Source organism: Prunus mume, linkage group LG4 (assembly GCF_029339155.1).
Source record: "Prunus mume cultivar Tortuosa linkage group LG4, ASM2933915v1, whole genome shotgun sequence".
Classification (NCBI taxonomy): Eukaryota; Viridiplantae; Streptophyta; class Magnoliopsida; order Rosales; family Rosaceae; genus Prunus; species Prunus mume.
The window spans coordinates 107,918-128,111 of record NC_142701.1 but is presented as its reverse complement, the minus strand read 5'-3'; the positions used below and the strand labels follow the sequence as shown (position 1 = coordinate 128,111).

General features: G+C 44.0%; 1 protein-coding gene across 2 annotated transcripts; it reads right to left on the bottom strand.

The window, feature by feature from the left end:
• Positions 1-13,202: 13,202 nt before the first annotated feature.
• Positions 13,203-19,988, bottom strand: LOC103328566 (uncharacterized). 2 transcript variants are annotated; one of them, XM_089050700.1, is made up of 4 exons: positions 19,792-19,988; positions 18,897-19,658; positions 16,588-17,114; positions 13,203-14,253 (listed from the first exon to the last, which is right to left on the bottom strand). In XM_089050700.1, exons 2-4 carry the CDS (start codon positions 19,624-19,626, stop codon positions 13,411-13,413), a joined length of 2,100 nt encoding a protein of 699 aa, XP_088906826.1. In that variant the 5' UTR covers positions 19,627-19,658; positions 19,792-19,988; the 3' UTR covers positions 13,203-13,410. The 2 variants fall into 2 exon arrangements, with proteins under 2 accessions (XP_088906826.1, XP_088906825.1); XM_089050699.1 differs by having other exon boundaries at positions 19,796-19,988.
• Between the last annotated feature and the right edge of the window lie 206 nt (positions 19,989-20,194).

The window sequence follows — 20,194 nt, the reverse complement described above, 5'->3', positions numbered from 1 at the left end:
TCATTTTTGTATATTGAAGAAGGTGTTTGTGCCTAATAAATAACAGTCATGAGGCCGATTTGACGGACTTCCCACAGCTCTCTGGCGCCTACGTTTAGTCAAGCATTTCGCCCTCCTAAGAGCAAAATAAAAGGCGCAAAGGCAGAATCCTCTCGACCTCCCGACCGCATGATTTTTGAAGGCGGTCGAAGGCCATAAAGATACGGTCTGAAAAAAAGTCGTGCTTGAATCGCCCGTGACCTCGTGGGCCCACGCTCCATTTAATGAAGTAATGTCTCGACTTCTGACAAAACCCACTAGTCACAAGAAACATTCAATGCAGGAGGAAATTCTGGAAGTCAGGTATTTGGTGATGGGAATGAGGTGGTTAAGCGCGAACATTCTCACAAGTAATCTTCTGACTTAGGTTAAATCACCAACCTACAGGACCAGGGCATTAAATCGTTCCCAGCCAAGGGACAGAACCCACAATGATAGGTGGTGCCAAAGATTTGAGATTTATGGGGGTCACACCACCATGCTTCTCAACCCCAAACCACCATGCTTCCACGATCCCAAATGCTGATTTGACTACCCACTTGCGGTCCCGCGCTCCACCACGCGGTCTTGTGAGGCCTCAGAATGTCCCTCGGGACTCCTATAAATACTAAGCTCGGGACTACATTGAAAGGTTCAAACACCAAACCAAAAGCCTCCCGTGTGACGAGCAAATTATATTTTCCTGTAATGTATTTTCAATACATTTATTTGCTTTCTTAGGAGTAGTGGTAGACTGTAAGGAAAATCCATTCATCAATATATCATACGACCCTTGATTTTCAAGGCGCCGGAGCACCATCTCTGTTATCGACTCACTCACCCCATATATCATACGATCGTTGCTCTCTGAGCAACGCGCTGGAGCACCGCCTAAAACCCACCACCAACACCACCACTAAACGGCCTTGTAGCTCAGGCCGTGAACCTGACGGCCGAGATTCATTCCTCACTCGACCACGATCGTTTGATTAGGAGTCGAAAGCAAAGGCGCAACATTTAAACCATCTTCTACCGAACCTCATCATCATCTCGACAAGACGGACCGCGGCCGCATGCCCGCACACAACCGCATCTCATCCAAAAGAAGGACGCCACGTGTTGACGCGATATCCTCGCCCGAGCACCGTGCCTCGAGATTCGCGATAGACCAACGCTGGCACGACGGGGACTCGGCCAAAACTTATGGTGGAAACTAGGCACAAGCAAAACTCAAAAACAAACAATAAATGACTTCCGAGGCTCTCGAGTCCACCTTACCAATCATTGTCACCGAGACCAAACACGCGGGTCGTAACCTCGCCTGGTCCAATAATGACGGATCGCACGGCCGAGTCCATGGAGAGCAAGCAACATCGAAGATCTGATGGCTTAAGCAGCCTACAGATAGAAACATCCTTATGGCCATAATGGATGATTCTCCTGAGCTACGATACACTTTTTCGTGAGAGGATGCCTGTGATATCGCCCGCAATGCCTCCTGAGAGCCGATAGAGAGGCCAGGAGCGAGAGGTTCGAGCCCCACGGCGAAAAGCAGCAGCCGCTGCCTCCTCGCCGCACCTGCCGCCAAGCCACGGCCTGATTCACACCACGACAAAACATTGGGGCAATCCTACCAACATGGTAAATCCTGACCGACCTACCCGCAGCAGAGACGACGACGACTCCACCCATGCGGCCGTGCCTCGGGCAAAGCAACCTCGACAAACCGCGGTCCAACAACCCGCCCACCCACACTGGGCCGCCCGCACTCCATCCCGCCCAAACAACTCAATCTGCCACACAAAGAATACAATGAGCAATCGACTGCTTCACCATTATACATGTCGCTATTGCTGCCAGGTCCCATCTTCAAGACGGTTTGGCTATTCCAACTACGAGCCATACGAACCCGCCAAACCTATGACGATATCTAGTACCGCCATCTCGGCCGCGAACGGCCGAACCCCGCCTGGTGGCCCGCAGGCGCCAGATCGAGGGCAACAAGTTCCACGGCCAGTCGCCCAGCAATAAACGAGGACGTCCGCCCGTGAGGCACCTTCTCGTGGGCTCCGATTCAAGACGCCCGCGAATAATCGAGGACGGCTCGGCTTAGAGGCGCCTGCGCCAAGGTATATCAAACCATACCCGCCAGAAATTGACCGAACCTCTTCCTGAACTACCAAATGCTTAATTCATTCTATTCTAGGATAGGCAGACTCTCCATCGAACACATAGGCCGCTTCACGCCCCAAAGGCGAGAGGCCACCCGACGCCAAGAAGCCCGCTTATTCTGCTCACCCACCGCGCGCCTTCTCATGGTCATAAACCTTCCGCCTAATTGGTGAGGGATTGGTCCGACATGGAAAGGATATTCCACTAACATTTCTACCGTGACCAATAGAGAAATAACGGTCGCTGAAATGGGCAAGGATGAGCCGTGCGTTTGACGACCACCGCAACACTTGTAGTAGTTCAAAACGTAGGAACTAGTGCCGCACGAACCTACCGGATAGGGAATTTTTCGAATACCGGATCAGACAACCCCACAGAGGCCGAGGGCGACAAAGTTGAGATGAGCTCAGCCGAAGCCAGCATAGACAAGCCATTTGTCTACAAAGGACTTGTCAAGGTCAACAATAGCCGCACAAAGATTCCCAACGCCAAGTTCGCGACTCGAGAAACGAAGGCCTGCACTTTTGATTTGACCAAGGCCGAAGCTATCTTTGACCTACTATTAACCGAGAAAAAGGTCAAATTGTCCTTCGACCATAAAATTCAAACCCGAATAGCCCAAAGGAAAGACGCTATGCAAATAATTACGCTTGGTCTCACAACACCAATAATTGCGCTTGACTCGCGAGACGCCATCCGGTTGATACGAAAAGAAGCTTCATTCCCAAAAGGCGCTATGCAAGTCGACTCCGCCGAATATAGGGAAGTTCATCGCCTGCAAAAGGAAAGGAGTCGCTGGTCGAATCAGAGCCGGTACCGTAGTCGGTCCAAGTTTGAGATCGGTCACCAGACCGAAAACAAGATGAAGGCCTTTGCCGCCTCGATCGGCTATGAGGAAATTTGGCGCCGCACGCGGCCGCCAACGAAGAGCTATTTTCGACCGACTAGGCACGAGGCCCGCAGATTTCAGGCACAAAGACGGAGCGCTTCCAGGTCGATGAAAACTTTCAAACCACCGGCCAGACGGATGACCGGTGGTATCATGCTCGACCCGAGAGGCACCGAACCTCCGACAAAGACCCACGGAGAAGGATGCGAGGCAAGTTCAGCAAGCTAGGATACAGATTTACCTGTAGAGGGGTTAAACGCTAAAAGAAGATGGTGACCGCACGAACACCATCCGCGCCAATCGCCCCCCGCAGCAAAGGTCGCCAACGCCAGCTCTAAGGGCGTGGCGCTCAGGTAAGACGGTGATCCCTGCGAAATGGCGATCATTTCGGTCAAGCTAAAGGCCGCGGCCCTGGAGGGAGCAGATGAAGGCATCATCGATGTCTACCACGAGAGGGACCCCCCTTTTTCAGCCAACGGTTTCTCCTTTCTCATGGAATTCCACAAGAACCACTTGGCCATCGACCTATATGGCATGACCCCTGAAAACTGTGAAATCGTGGAATTGGCTTTTAGAAACGCCAAGGCAGAAAGGCTCCTCATTACCAACGAATCCGACTCAGCCATTAAGGCCGTATACCAGGCGAACCGAGAGGCCAGGGCAAGAGAGGTGCCAGGTTACCGACCCGAGCAGGAAAATTGGAGGCCAAGGCCCTTTCGGTGGCTGATTTGGAATACTCTCCACCGATATTTTATCAGGATCTCGCCGACACCATCTTCTCGTCAAGACCAAGAAAGGCCCTGTAAGCCGGCTGACGATTACTTAGCGGCCAGGATACGTTAGCTAAGGCTAGGTGCTCCTCGAGGAGGAAGTCGGGACCTCGCACTTCAAGACCAAAGCGCCACGTACGATACGGATCGCAAGGTTGGCGTCAGGCCCTGCGACCTTTTGTCACGAGGTCGAGGATGACCCCGCTGGGAATCTCCGATGACGACTACGATAGATCCTCGAAATGATTGAGGGAAAACCGGCCATGACGGCCGCGTAGGTCAACAAAGAGGCTAGTAGGGAAACCAATGAAGCCAAAGAAGGTCAAGATGAACATGGTTTTGTACTACCGTCCGAAGCTGCTCTAAGAGGCCGTACTAACGGCTCGATAATGACGTGGCCAAGGAACAGCTTGATCAAAGGCCAAATACAAAGGAATAATTACATGTGGCTTTTAACGAGGTAATACCCAAAGACGAGCCAAACAAATACCGACACTCAAACCGCTATACATCCTCGCCATGTGGAGGGTGTGCCCGTGTTCATATCTGACCGTGGGGCGGCAATAACATCCTTCCCTTCCCCGATGAAGGCCGGATAAGTCAAGGAAGACCTCATCCCAGCCGATGTGGTCATGAGCAGCTTTGTCGCCGAGAATCTAAGACCATCGGGTTGTTGCCGCAAAATCACCGCCGCAGACTGACGAGAGTCGCGGCTTCTACGTGGTCGAATCCAAAGATGAACTACAATATATTGTTTGGCCGCGGATCGGATCCATCGCCAGATGCATACCGCCCTCCTCTTCCAACTGCTGTTTTTCCGATAGCCAGAGGTGTCCATACACCGCCGATAAAAAGCCCTTTGAAACTAACGCCGCAAGCACGAATTTACGACGACGACGTTGATGGTTGTCCTCACCGCCACGGCGAAAGCAAGCACGCCAACCAGGAAAACGCCCATAAAGTGTTGGAGTTAGGTGCCGAGAATGTTCGGATGTGATTCGCACGCAAAGTATTGATCGAATTCACTAACCTGTGATGATGACAATGCCACTAGAGAGGAGGAGGCAGCCGTGACCACCTGCTGGAAAAAACTGAACATTGGGCGTAAGAATCCGCATGTACCAAACTCACGATCAACCTAATTGAATTCCTCCACGAGCCTGATGAGGCGGCATTTGGCCTTTGATGACTTGGGAACGGCGCCCACGAGACGGAGGATAATCACACACCGAGGTCCGTGACCCGTATTAGAAAAAATGTGGAACCGAGCCCAACCACGGCCTCTTTTTGTAAGCCGCTTGAGCCCTAATTAGTAATGAGATTATCGGCCCGCTTCATGAATATAAGGATTGTTTTGCTTGGGATTACTGCGAGATGCCCGGATTACCAAGAAGTTTGGCTGAGCACGAACCAAAGATTAGGAGGCTTAGGCTTTTCCAACACCACGAGGCGATTTCGACCAAGTACATTTGCTAGGTCAAAGAGGAAATTGAACGGTTTTGAAGCCGTCATCCGCTTAGCCTCGACGCTGAGTGGCTGGCTAACATTGTACCGTGTTGAAAAAGACTGGGGCTTTGAGGGTATGCACCGATTATAGAAATCTAAACCTCGCAACCCCCAAGGGCGTAGTATCCCATGCTCGTGTCCGACCTCCCTGGACTTGGAGCCGCAAGCACGAGCTCTTGTCTTCATGGACGGCCACGCCGCTACAACCAAATTCATTGCCGTGAAGATGTCCATAAGACGGCGTTCAGATGTCTAGGCACAATCGGGACTTATGAATGGGTAGTCATCCCATTCGGCCTGAAGAACGCCGGCGCAACGTACCAACGAGCTATGAACCTTATTTTTCACGACCTAATTGGCCGAACGGTCGAAGTCTACATCGACAACGTTGTTGTAAAATCCCCATCCAAAGCCGACCATGTGGGGCATCTCCGACAAAGCCAATCGCATGCGGGCACACGGCCTAAAGATGAACCCTAAGAAATATGCTTTCGGCGTCACCGCCAGGAACTTTCTCAGCTTCTTGGTCCACCAACGAGGGATCGAGGTAGATAAGAGTAAAGCCACAACCATCATGATGGCACACCACGAGGACCAAAAGGAACCTCAGCTTCTTCTCAAGTATATCAACTTTAAAGCTGTTCATATCCAATTTAAGGGAAAATCCGGTCATTGACTCCTTTGCTCAAATCGAAGACACTAACGGTTCGTGTGGGGTAACATCAAGCGCCCTATTTACATCAAGTAATATTTATTCAACCGCTGATCCTTATGCCACCGAAAGAGGGAAACCTGAGGCTTTATTTTTCTGCGAGGAGGTTGTTCTACGGTTGTCCTGGCCGCCTTAACAACGAATCTAAGCGAGAAAGCAGTGCATTATCGAGTGCACCCTCAACATGGCCGAGCTAAACTATTCACCAATCAAGAAATTATGCTTGGCACTTTATTTCGCGGCCATCAAGTTGCGCCATTATATGCTTCCTTCAGTCGTTTAGATCATCTCCAAGACCAACATCATCAAATACATGCTTACTAAACCGATCAGACGTGGTCGGATCGGGAAGTGGACAATGGCATTGTCCAAATTCACCTTCCAATATGTGGCCCAGAGTCGGTCAAAGGCTAAGATTGATTTCTTGGCCCACCACCCACCGAGTGGCAAGAGGGGGAGTTGAGGTTGAGATCGCATGACCCACATGGAGAAAAACCACGGACCATGTAATTCTGATGGCTCCGATGATCGAGACCAGTGCCGGGGTGGGTCGTGATCAAACCCCAAGGACAAAGGTGGCAATTTACGCCCACTTGATTTCAAACGCACCAATAATCAGGCAATATGAAGCACTCATCATCGTCTTGAAATTTAAAAGAAATGAAGCGCACCCGTGTCCTGGTCGGTCACGGTGATTCTCACTAGTAATTAACCAACCGACCGGGAATATAAGCGCACGTGTTAAAAATTTAACCTTTGTATTGTAACGCCTCAATACGGCCGACGATTTTCTAGGATCTCTCGCTGCATTCACGACCGAAAACCATGAGGTCAATGAGATGGCCTGTAGCATCAGTGTGAACATTCTGACAGCGATCGTGACCGCATAATAAGAATCGAGAAGCGCACTACGGCTTTGGCCGAGTGGGAATGACGGCGCAGTATCATCACCGAGATTACGAACGAGGTCGGCTGCCAAACCGATCGGGCGCTACCCCATAGTAAAGCATCTACGAGCCCTCCGATAACCATGAAAGGACTACTCGCTCCGAATTCTGTTATTTGATTTATCGTAACGAGCCGTACTAAAGGATCGGACGGTTTATTGCTCATATGCCCCAAAGACCGAAGATATCAAGGTTATCATGGCCGAATCCCACAAAGGATTTGCGGCACTCACCAGTCCGCGCTAAGATGAGATGGTTGGTCCGGAGGCACGGCTATTATTGGCCGACCATTTCAAAGAATCGCATAGAATATGCGGGTGCATGGTGTCAAATTTACGCCCCATACAAAGGGTACCGCCGACGCTCCACCCGCGTTACTAAACCTTGGCTGCTCAGAGGATGGGCCGTGGATATCATCGCAAAATCTACCGCAAGGCCCAACCAAGACGCTCTGGTTTTGTAGCAACGACTATTTCACTAAATGGGTCGAGGCAGTCCTATCGGTCCATTTCTAGCACACAGTGGTCGATTCTTCGAAAATCACATCATTCACAGATTCAGATACTAAAAACCATCACGGCCGATAGCACCGACCCGGTATTATCAGCCGAGACTCGAGAATACGCCGAAAGGATGGGTATCAAATTGGTCCACTCGACGCCCTACTACCCACAGGCTAACGGACAGGCCGAGGCAAGCAACAAGGTAATCAAGGGTATCCTCGAGAAAATGATTGAGGAAAAACCTAGGGCGTGGCACGACTTACTCCCGAGGCCCCTAGGCTTACCGAGTCTCAAACGATCGCCACGGGCACATCCCCTTATGCCTTAACCTACGGTCATGATGCCATCGCTCGATGGAGTTAAAGGTCGGCCCTCCGCAGTGACCGAACGACCCGAGCAGAAGAGAAGGACTATGCGCAGCCAAGGCTCGTGAGTTAGAAGATTTGGAGCAATCCGGGCTCGACGCTATAATCTAATGCAGCACAAAGCGGTCGCGGGAGGTCCTACAACAAGAAGGTGAAGAAGGACTTCGCCAAGGCGACTTGGTATGGCGTGTCGTACTTCTATCGGACTAAGGACCTCACTTGGCAAATTCTCACCCAATTGGGAAGGGCCGTTTATTATCGATCGAATCCTTAGCCGAGGCGCATTTCAGTTAAGAGATAGGGATGGGGAATGGCACAACTTGCCAATAAACGGCCAATATTTGAAGAAATATGCCCGTCATTGTGGGATATGGCCAAGAATGGGTTATGAGGTTTTGCAATTGGCAAAGATAAAAGAAAAACTATACATTCGGTCAGAAGAAAAAAGGGTTATACTTCATTTAGATTAAAAGAAAAGAGGCAAGGTTACAAAAAGAACGGCCGGTCATGGCCGAATGAAACATATAAGCATACATATGCAAAAAGTATAATACATCCTAAATCTATGAACGGCCGCTTCTTGATCCCCTTACTCGAACAGGTAGATGATTCTTCCTAGGCGGTCCCTCCACCGCCCACGGTTCCACCGCCGCGATCAAGGCAAGGCCGCCACTCGACATGGGTGAGACCGGTCGTAATCAAGGCCGCTATTCAGATATGGCTGTGGCCGCCACCGGACACGGTGCAGCCGGCTAAAATCGGGCCGTCATTCCAACCATGGGTCCGGACGTCACTCTGGTCATAGGTGAGACTAGGTCGCGATCAAGGTCGTTGCTGGCCATGGCTGTGGCCGCATTCTAGACACAATCGTGGTGGGTGAAGCAGGGCCGCCACTCCGGTCATGGATGCAACCAAGGTGCTAGGCCAAACGGACATGGCCAAGTTGGAATCGTCATACTAGGCCCTTCCATCTTCATCGATCGCATTGCGGTCCTCTCCGCGGCCTCATACGAAGGAAGGTCATTCTCCCCCAAGGCCGGGAAGGAATCTCGGCCACACCATGGCCTTGGCCCATGTCGACGTTCTAGAACAAAGGATAGTTGTTGGACAGCAGGAGGGAGAAAACCATCTGGATCAGGCCATGACGCAGGAATCCGCGGATATGGCTCAACCTTGGTTCTGGAGAAGCTACAATGGGGAGGCCACTAGAGAAGGTTGGATTGGAGGAGACGGAGTGGAGAAAAATGAAGAAGGCCAGGCTTTTATATTGGCGCTAGAATATGAAACAAAAGGCATGGCTCTCTCAAGAGACGTAGCGGTCTCGATCGCACGCTCGCGACGCTGATGACGTGGCGAAGCTCAGTAAACCGTCATTTCATTTAACAAGACAAAACGGCGGTTTGCGCAATGATGGCCTGCGAGACGTGCTTGCGCATTTAATGCGCCGATTGACCTACGATTTAAAGCACCAATCACAATCACTTGGGGAATGAAGGGTCCATCCTTGGAATCCTTTCGACCTCCGCCGTGCCGCACCAAGAATCCAGGATGTGGGGCAATGTTTGTGCCTAATAAATCACGATCATGAACTGATTGACGGACTTCCCTTGCCCTCGCGCCTACCGCTTTGTCAAGCATTTCGCCTCCTAAGAGCAAACGAAAAGTGTCGCAGCGCGAATCCCCTCGCCTCGCGATCGCAGCTTTGAAGGCCGAGGCCGAAGGCGAAAAGATACGGTCTGAAAAAGCTGTGCTTGAATCGCCACGTGGCCTCAGGGCCCCATGCTCCATTTAATGAAGTAATGCCTCTGACTTCACAGCAAAACCCACTAGTCACAAGAAACATTCAATGCATGAGGGAAGTGACTGAAGTCAGGATTTAGTAATGGGAATCAGGGTGGTTAGGCGCAGACATTTTCACAAGTAATCTTACGACTTAGGGTCAGATCACCAACCACTAGACCAGGGCATTAAATGCGCTCCACGCCAGGGCAGAACCCACGATCAGGGCGGTGGCCGAGATTTGCCGAGATTTATGGGGGTCACACCACCATGCTTCTCAACCCCAAACCACCATGCTTCACGATCCCAAATGCCGATTTGACTACCCACTTGCCCCGGTCAGGCTCCACCACATAGGTCTTGTTAGCCTCGAATGTCCCTCCAGGACTCCTATAAATACTAAGCTCAGGACTACATTCAAAAGGTTCAAACACCAAAATCAAAAGCCTCCCACGGAGCAAATTATATTTTCCTGTAATGTACTTTCAATACCTTTATTTGCTTTCTTAGGAGTAGTGGTAGACTGTAAAGAAAATCCATTCATCAATATATCATACAACCCTTGATTTTCAAGGCGCCGGAGCACCATCTCTATTATCGCCTCACTCACCTCATATATCATACGACCGTCGCTCTCTGAGCAACGTTCCGGAGCACCGCCTAAAACCCACCACCAACACTACCACTAAACGACCTTGTAGCTCAGGCCCTGAACCTGACGGCCGAGATTCGTTCCTCACTCGGCCACGATCGTTTGATTAGGAGTCGAACGCAAAACAGATGCAACATTTAAACCATCATCTACCCGAACCTCATCATCATCTCGACGCACGGTAGACCGTGCTGGCACGCCCACGCACAACCGCACCGCATCCAAAAGAAGGACGTCACGTGTTGACGCACATCCCCTCGACCCGAGCACCAGGCCGTGAGATTCGACATGACCAACAGAAGGCCCAAGCAAATAAGGGCAATAGGGACAAGAAGACTCTTCTCCACCATTCAGGTTCCAGGCCCTTTTCATATAGGATGGACGCACGACGGCGGGTAATAATAAAATCTTTTATATTCAATTTTTAATATGTCATTAATATTAATTTGTTTTTTTCGTACTAACTTTTGTCTTCTGTTGTTCAATTCAGGAGGGGTCTAAATTCCTGTAGATCGACGTCTTTGGCGACATTTATGTTCGACCTGGGAATGAGTTGGCTGAGTCCTTCATGTAAGGATTCTTTATTTTTAAATATTATCTTATGCATTCATGTTTCATGGTTATTATATGAATGTTGTAATTAATATTTTATGTTATGTTAAACAGACGACGATGGTGGAGAAGAGCCATATGGTTCTTCAGGAGTCCGCCTCCCAACTTCCTCCCGATACTCCGCTCGAGTCTGTGGATCCTCCACATCATGCAGGGTTTCAGATCCTAATCGAGACCTTGGATCAGACTCTCGAGAGAAGGCCAGGGACATATTGTCGAGGATGGGGAATGCTCGGCGGGAACCTAGAGCCCGCTCTCATCGCAGCTTAAAAATCAGTGACTACTTTGACGGCACAGTGGTGAGCTTAGGACCCAGATGTCACAGATGTCACAGATTCTACATCCATCGTCCGTCCGGTGTTCCTATACCGCATGTTCGCCCCTCGTTGACCTCCGAGCCCTCCAACCCGAAGCCGCCACCACACTCTTGCCCCCTCGCGACATCTGCCTGCACCTCCGAGCCACATTTGCAGGACGACCATGTAGATTTTCAAACTCTTTTTTATTAGTTTTTTTACTTTTTTTAATTACATTTGAAACATTGATCTTGTAATACATACATTTCTATTGTTTTTACAAATATTTTTTTCTCTTCATTATATTTTTTTTATTGCAATTTCATTTTATTACAAACAAAAAAACAACAACCAAATTTATGTTTTTTACAAAATAAAAAAACCATCAAAATGAAACCCTAAAAAAGATCAAAATCAATTTTAAAAAATAATATTTATTTTTTGCGCGACGAAATGCTTTTCGTCGCCAATTCACTTTTTACAAAATAAAAACGGAAAAATAAATTTCAAAATTTTTTATTTTATTTTTGCGCGACGAAATGAATTGCGACTAATGGATTTTTGTCGCGTCAATCACTTCGTCGAGCAAATGTTTGAGGCACGAAGTATTTCCTCGTCCCTACATTTTAATGCGACACACGCCACCGTCGCGCTGTGTTGTTACGCCGAAGGTTTAATAGTCGTGCAAAGTTTTGCGCGACGACAAACTGTCTCATCCCGAAAATTTTTGTGGGACGAAAGTCAACCGTCGCTCAAGTTTTTGCGACCAAGCAACATTATTTGTCGCGCAAAGTCTTTCTTCACGATCTTTGCGCGACGAAGTTTCTGTCGCGCTAAATGTTGTGCGACTGAAATCCTTTTTGCGCGATTTAAATTGACTTCGTCGCGCGAATAGTAAAATGTCGTAGTGCTTGATTTTCCATTATGATTTATAGGGCTTGATCTTTTAATTTGGTTGAACCGTAACAGTGTTCATGATCTATTGTGACCTCGATTAAATTTCTTTGATCAAACGGTTAGTGCATTTTTTGACGTTGGTTGAATGTTTAATAATATCATATATTATGAATGGTATCCCAACAGACTATTTGTATTCATGTGCACTGTAACTAGCAATTGTACATATGAATCAATATCCGTTTTGTGATAGTAGTTTGCTTATGAATGAGTGTTTATGGATGAATACAATTGCACGTAAGGGTTCTATGATCTGCATATATGGCTATGTCGAAATCTTTTTATTGTGTTTTCATTAATGAATTCATACAAAGGTACGAATTAATTTGGATGTCTATAATGAGTGAAAATAGAAATTGTTTTATTTTTATATTAAAGTACACATACAGAGCAATGCAGAGGATAATTTTTCCCTCTTGATTTCCATATAATTGTAAGCATATGAACGAGACATAGATTATTGTCTATTATATAGGGAGGAGAATTTCGAGTTTGCAAAATGCATTTGCTATTATGAATTGGAGTGCTAATGGCTATGCATTTACTTGGCTATATGATTATTTTCAAATTGAAGAACGAATCTGTCAATTGGCAAATTATGATGCTGACAGGAAGAAATAATACCAGTTTTATTGTCAATTTATATTATAATGCGGAAATATTAACGAATTGATGTATTATTAAATATATGATCCCTTATGAACTCATGGTATGATCCTGGTGTAGACATGTACATATTGTATTTCATTGTCACTGTATTTTGTTCAAGCTTTACTTAGCTACAAAGCAACTACAAAACCTCCTAACTACCTGAAGAATAACCCACGGGATTATTACAACAACTAACGTAACTAATACACGTGACTAACTAACGACACGTCAGCTTAACCTCTCTCTTTACTATTAGCCGAACACTAGAATTATTAATATATACTTTGAATCAGTTATGCATCTTGTAAAGCCTATGAAGAGTTATCAAACGGTTTTATATATATATAAGGAGGAAATAAAAATAGATTTCAGATTAATAAACACCAACGGCTCCACAGAATCTTTATTTATTACATAGCATCCAAACTGATCATTCTGACTCACTCTTAACAAATTCTAACAGAAATAAATTAAGGCAAACACTGGCTAGCTCACTAGCCGAACACAACCTGCTAGTCCTCCTTAAACACATTCTTCATCGCTAAATAGATGGTTTACTTTAGCAATCCGGTGTATTCTCCTCAGAATTTTTTGGTACGGTGATGTGCTCTCGAACTATCCACCAAACTATCAATCACGTTCCTGAGGCTTTTTGGGATCTTTTGCTTGAACCTGCCCCACAACTTCCTCGCCAACCAAATGATAAGACGAATGGTGTGGATTGCAGCTATGATCCCAAGCCATGTAGCCCAAACCACAATGGATATCTTGGATATCTTTTCATATGATTTGTAAATTTCAGTATCAGGGAACACTAAGATGAGAGCATGTATATAGGTGAGTGCCATAGAAGTGAGAGTGAGACACATGGCCATTGATAAAAGCCATATAATTAAGCGATTCTGGAGGGGAAATCCGCCAACAAGCAAAAGGGTGACACTGAGAGAAGCAATGAATGAGACGGTATTGAATGTTACGAACTCGAGGAAGTCTTTTGGGAAGCCGCTGCCTGCCACTGAAGTTCCAGCAAAGCATATGTTATCATGGGTGCAATAAGTAGTACCTCCAGCGCTATTATTTGTATTATTGTCTTGCCAAACACCACCGGGTGGATTAACTGCAGCTTCGAAAGTTGTGGTTGATATCATGGTTGCCACAATCATCAGCAAGCCACGTGTCTCTTCCAACCAAGTTCTTGGGTATTCCAAGAAATTTACCAATCTATTTATCAGACACCAAGCTATCGCTACTGCTTTGTTCTGACTCTGACCAGCAGCGGCAGTAGTTCTTTTTGTTTCCATACCTGGGCCTGGCTCAACCAAAATTTGATCAAGTTCAGGTAGGCTGCTCAAGTCTCTTGGATTTTGTTCTGAGGAAAATAACTGGATCACGCCATTTTCTTCTTCTATTGCAGCAGGTATCATCTGCGATGCACAAGTGGTACCATTAATATATTGAAAACTTGAAACCAAGGCATAAGAATCTCGTGCAGTGGTGGATCCATGAAATTTTCAGGGGGGTGCAATATTTAAAACCCTAAAATTTCAAAAAATAATTTAGACACACAAATGCCTTTAGAATTTAAACAATATTCATGTCATTCAAAATTAAAACAATTACGTCTATTACTAATTGATTATAGTCTATATGGTATATCAATTAATATGAACAAAACCTATGTCAATGCACACAAAGTTTACCAAAATTCATATCAAATATATATGAACAAAATCCATGTCAATTACATAATTAATCTAACGAAAGTCAATACTAATTAATCTGACCAAAATTAATACCAATTAATCTAACCAAAAGCTAGCATGTGGGTTTGGAGGTCACGAGATAAATGTACACACGATTACAAATTCGGGGTAATTTTCGGTGAATTTTTCGATGCACATATGAGTTTTTAATGAATTTTTTAAGTTAGTCCAAATAGAAATTGACATGTACCACCTCTCTAATAGAGGTGGAGCCCATCAATACAATGGGCCCCACCTCTATTACAAAGGTGGTATGAAAAATGTGGTATGAAAAATATGGTAAGCCTAGCATTTTCCTATGGTAAATGGCCTATTTTTGTTTTGGGCTAGGTGAATAAGTTTTAAATTTTGTTTTGTTAAAGGTGAATATGAGTAAGCCCATGTGCTATAGGAATGACTAACATTTACGTTTTTGTCCTTTTCCTTTTTTTGCACCACTATAAACCCCCACCCACCGCGGACACCAACCGCCACCCGCCAACATCCTGTTCCGTTGCCGACACTAGTCACTGCTGCCACCCATTAACCACCATCTCCAGCCACCACCCACCACCAACTGTCATGTGACAACATTTTGGGGTGTTGGTGGTGTTGATGTCGAAGAATTCGGAGGCATAAAATGTAATGACCCGGTCCTAAATAAATTGGTAATTATTAATTTATTCAAATAAAAGACCATTTTACCTTTAAAATATTTTATTAGGTTTAAAATTGACTTTTTGACCGGAAAGGAATTTGGGAATTTCGATTGTACCGTTGCGTAGAGCACGGCGAGATGAGTCCGTAGATATGTAGTGGGTCCGAATCGGAGTTGTAACGAAGAAGATATTATCAAAATACCCTCAGTGGCATAATCGTAATTTTTGCCAAAAGGGTTTGATAAATCTCTCTCTCTCTCTCTCTCTCTCTCTCCCCTCGCAACGGCAGCTCCTTCTCTCTCTTCGAAACTCCTGCCACTAGCCACGGCTGTGGACAAGACCGGTGCCAAAAGGACCAACTCAACCCCGGCGTCACGACCCGGCCCTTCCCGACATTGGCCGCCGCTCCAACCGCCGAAAATTGTGGTTTTTAGGCTGGTTTTCCCTTGAAACTTCGCCGGCTCTGATCTCTCTCCTCCAGCTGCCATTTTTGGCGATCAAGGTATGGACATTCATCCATTCTTCATAATCTAGCTGATGGTTGGGTAGGATTGCATCAATTTTGATCCTAGGTTGTCTGATTTTCGAATTGCATCAATATTAAATCTAGTTTTAAAATAAGATACAGTTTACACCAGTATTGGTGTCCCAATATTGACTAAGAATGAAAAATGAACTTTTGAAATACTAATATTTTTAATAATATTTTTGGCGGTTTATATTCCTTTCGTTTTAAATAATTAACCACGATTTTATGAGATTCTAGTGTGAAGTATATACATTGACTTATTGATGTATCAATATTGATATAAATTGTATCTTATACTAAAACTGGATTTTTATATTTTGATTTGTTGGGAATTTGAATTTCTAGTATTTTTAATTGAATCCAAATGGGGGGATGAAAATAAGGCAATATAAGGCAATGGGCGGGCCTAGTCAGGCCAGGCCGTATGGCCTAGTCAAAGCCAGCCGTGGGCGGGCCGAAGGTTTCAAATCCTAAGCGCAAGTCCTACCCAACCTTAAAATGGATCGGGCTGAGTGGGCCTAATTAACCATTGGATTAGGATAGACTTGGCCCATCGAGCCACAGGTTACCCACTTTGGCCTGCGAATCACGGGCTAAATAATCATCCCAAATTTAGATCATCCATTCCAGCTTATTTATATCAGCCTCAAGTGCTTTCAATATTTTCTCAATTACTTGTTTCTCCTTTTAGTTCTTTGTTCAATTTCTAGACTACTAAATGTTGTCTTGTACCTAACACACTAAATAAAACAAGGAAGTCCCTTGGGTATGATAGCCAAAACCATCATCATCAATAATATGATAAAAGTAGGTATAGCACAAACTTACCCCATGATATGATGCACTAGTTTCCGAAGTGCTTTCTGAAATGTCAAGAGATGTCATGCCCCTATCATTCAAGATCTTTAAGTTGGTCCTTCTATCGAAAGTGAAAAGGTGCACAACCTTGGGATGATGGTACATCTTTGCCAAGTGCAAAGGAGTATTTCCTCTGTTGTCTTTTTGGTTTATCAACATTTGAAACTCAACCTTCTTGAGAAAATATTTGACAAGATTGTACTCACCACATCTTGCTGCAACATGGAGTATATTTTGGTCACTTGAATTCCTCAATTCCATTGAATCGGGACAATGTCGAAGCAGCTCTTTAACAATGTCGACATGACCTTTGCTTGATGCACAATGGATCGGAAAGTTGCCACAATGATCCTTTTGATGAGAATCCATGAGACATCTGCCTAAGAAGCGAACCCCTTCTAGATAACCAATTGATGCTGCACAATGCAGTGGAATCCTCCCTTTCTCATCTTTTGAGCTCAAAATATTTGCTTCCATGTTTGATATTATATTTAGGACTGCTCGCGTCAGTAAATGAATCAGGTATAAATTAGAACAACATGATTATAATGCTAATGTTTTTCTATGAAGAGATTGTAATATCTTTCAAAATCTATCACACTGGTCGTTGTGACAAAAAAGAAGAAGGCACATTAATATCGCCCTAGCAATTCAAAAACTCCATACCATAACCCACCAATAATTAAAAAAACCTTTAAATAAAAGTCAATTTTAAAATTAGATGCCATATAGGATAAAATGTATCCTTGTAATTTGATATATTTACCAATTATGACATTAAATTACTCTTTAATTGCTGACAGTTTTTTAAGCCCCTAATTTTAAGCAATGGAATAATGAGCTACAATATCCAAATTAGTTCAAACTTCCTCTTGCTCGTGTGAAGGGAAATTTTACCTAATATCCTCTAATTATGTATTTAAAAATTATACAAATTTATAAATAAACCCAATCCTACATGTATTTATAAAAAAACTCAAACACTATTTAAACATAGAAGCACACCCAAAATCAACCCCAAAATCAACAATTGTATATTTTTTTGGTGTGTTTATAAATGGGTTTTGAGTGTGTGTAATGATGGGTTTTGGGTGTATTTATAAAGTGTTTTGGGTGTTCAGTTTTTTTATAATTTTAACCCCCATTTTGGGTGTTTTAGTGAAACTCCCTAAAAATTATTGTGAGTGGTGGTGCTCTTCATTGAGGGAAATATATACTGGGGGTGGTGCTCTTCACTTATAGACTAGGTACGCTATTTTTAATAACCTAAAAATTATTGTGACCATGTCAACTCAAAAATAATTTACCTAATACATTATTCCACATATTTATAAAGAAAGGTAAATATAAAGAAAAAAGGTACATATTTATAAAGAAAGAAGGTACATTATTTTTGAAAAAATAGGTACGCTATTTATAGAAAATAGTTACATTATTTCTATATAACAAAATAGAAACGTTACTATTGAAATTAGTTCTATAAAATAAATAGGTACATTATTTATGAAAAAAAAATAGGCACACTATTTTATGAAAAATATAGGTACATTATTTATGAAAAAATAGACGCATTATTGTATGAAAAATAGGTACATTATTTATGAAAAAATAGGCATGCTATTTATAAATATAAAAAAAGGGTACTAATTTACCTATATTTTGTAGGTATAAGAATTTACTAAGAACTAATTATCCATAATTCTTTTTCAGTTTACTAAGAGCTAATTACCTTAGTTTGTCGTATTTTAATGTACCTAGAAAATGTAGGTAATTTAGAGAACCTAAAACAGAGGGATCAAGAACTATAGGGAGCAAAAACACATTCTTTCCCTTTGAAAAAAATTAATTAAAACCTGGAATTTTTTATATAAAAATTATCTGACCATTATTAATTTAAAATTTAAAACAGTAAATGATCAAGTTGTCAAATTGGGAAACATTCCAAAGAGTACCAACTTATATTTGATTTTAAAAAAAGAGAGGAAAAACTAACTTAAAAATCGCTAAATCTATGCAAAATTGAAACACCATTAATGTGCATATTGGTAAACACTAATTAGGGGTATTTTTGTAATTTGAAAAAGTTTAGGGTATTTTAGGTGCCTTGAGGGGTTGGATCCTAGTTATCGGATTTTACTTATAAAAATTGGGTTTTATTTATAAATAAAAATAAAAATGATAGGTTGTAGATAAGACATAATTAGTTTGAAGGGGAAAAGTCATATTTACTATAACAAAAAAACAAAAAAAACAAAGAATTATTATTTCAATGTACGAACCTTTTTTCTGGCGGCCTAGAATTGCAGCAAACAACGGGGACTTGCCTTGAATTTTTGTGTTCTTCTCAATTGCTTTTTCTTTTATTAACTTCACTATCTCAACAAGCCCTTGTTCAGAGGCCAGATACAAAGGGGACTTTTGTTCCTTATTAGTGTAAAGTGTAACGGCAGGATCGGCCTCTATCAAACACTTGGCTACTGACTGGTGACCTCGAATCAGAGCCTCGTGCAGGGCAGCGTTTTCCTCATTATTTTTCATCCTCAGCAACGTCAATACATCACCATTATTTTCAATGTCTGTTGTTCCTCGTGCTTCCCGGAGAAGAGTGTTTGTTGTCGTATCTATATCCCCAGACTTGGCCGCAATGTGGAGCGCGGTGTCGCCTTCAAAGTTTTTCTCTAACAAAAGGGGCTTGTGTTGTTGTAAGATCTCGACTGCTAGTTCGGCATGGCCAGAGCTCATAACTATGTGAACAAATGTGTTATTCTTGGGGCCCCGTCGAGACAGCAACTGAACGCGAGCATTGGGATCCTGAAGCTTCTTTTCAATAGTGTCGTGAAATCTATTTGTGTTGGCATGAGTAGCATAGTTGTACAGCTGCTGGTACAAGCTCAAGTTATCAGTATATCCATCTGTTTGTTCAAAGTCCTGTGTTTGATGATGCGCTTCCATTTCCTGTGATGGTAGTTCCGTTACAGTCTGTACCTCCCTATTAGTTAACGGCTCCATATATGGACTTCAACGTTGCTTTAGATTCCGATCTGCACAACGTTGCGGAGATCGATTAATGAGTGACTATGAGTGCCCTCTTAATTATATCAAATTAACTATATATATATATATATATGATTACAGGTAATTAAGTAATTAGACACAATCAAGGTCTGAACGTACTTACTGAAAGATGATGGAGGTGGAGGAGGCCGGGAGAGAGAGAGGGAGAACAATAGCTTGCTTCACTTCAAATGAATACAGTACAACTCAATATGTCGCTTGGGAAACCCTAAACTGCATTATCTGTTAGAAAACTAGTAACTACTGGAGGTAGCCCGCCAGGTCTAGCAAAACCAACTAGGTCCTCATGAAAGTGATGCTCAGACGTTGGATCTCTAAAAAGAATGGACGGGTGATGTATAAAGTGATGTATAAAATGGTGTCGACAAGTAGTGAAAACCAAAAGAGGTGGTCCCAATTTGTTGTTAAGGGACAATTTGTAACGAGTTCAGCGATCTGTTGTTGGTAGATTTAATTATGATATTCTTGTTATAATTAATAATTAAAGAGTATTTTAGAAAGA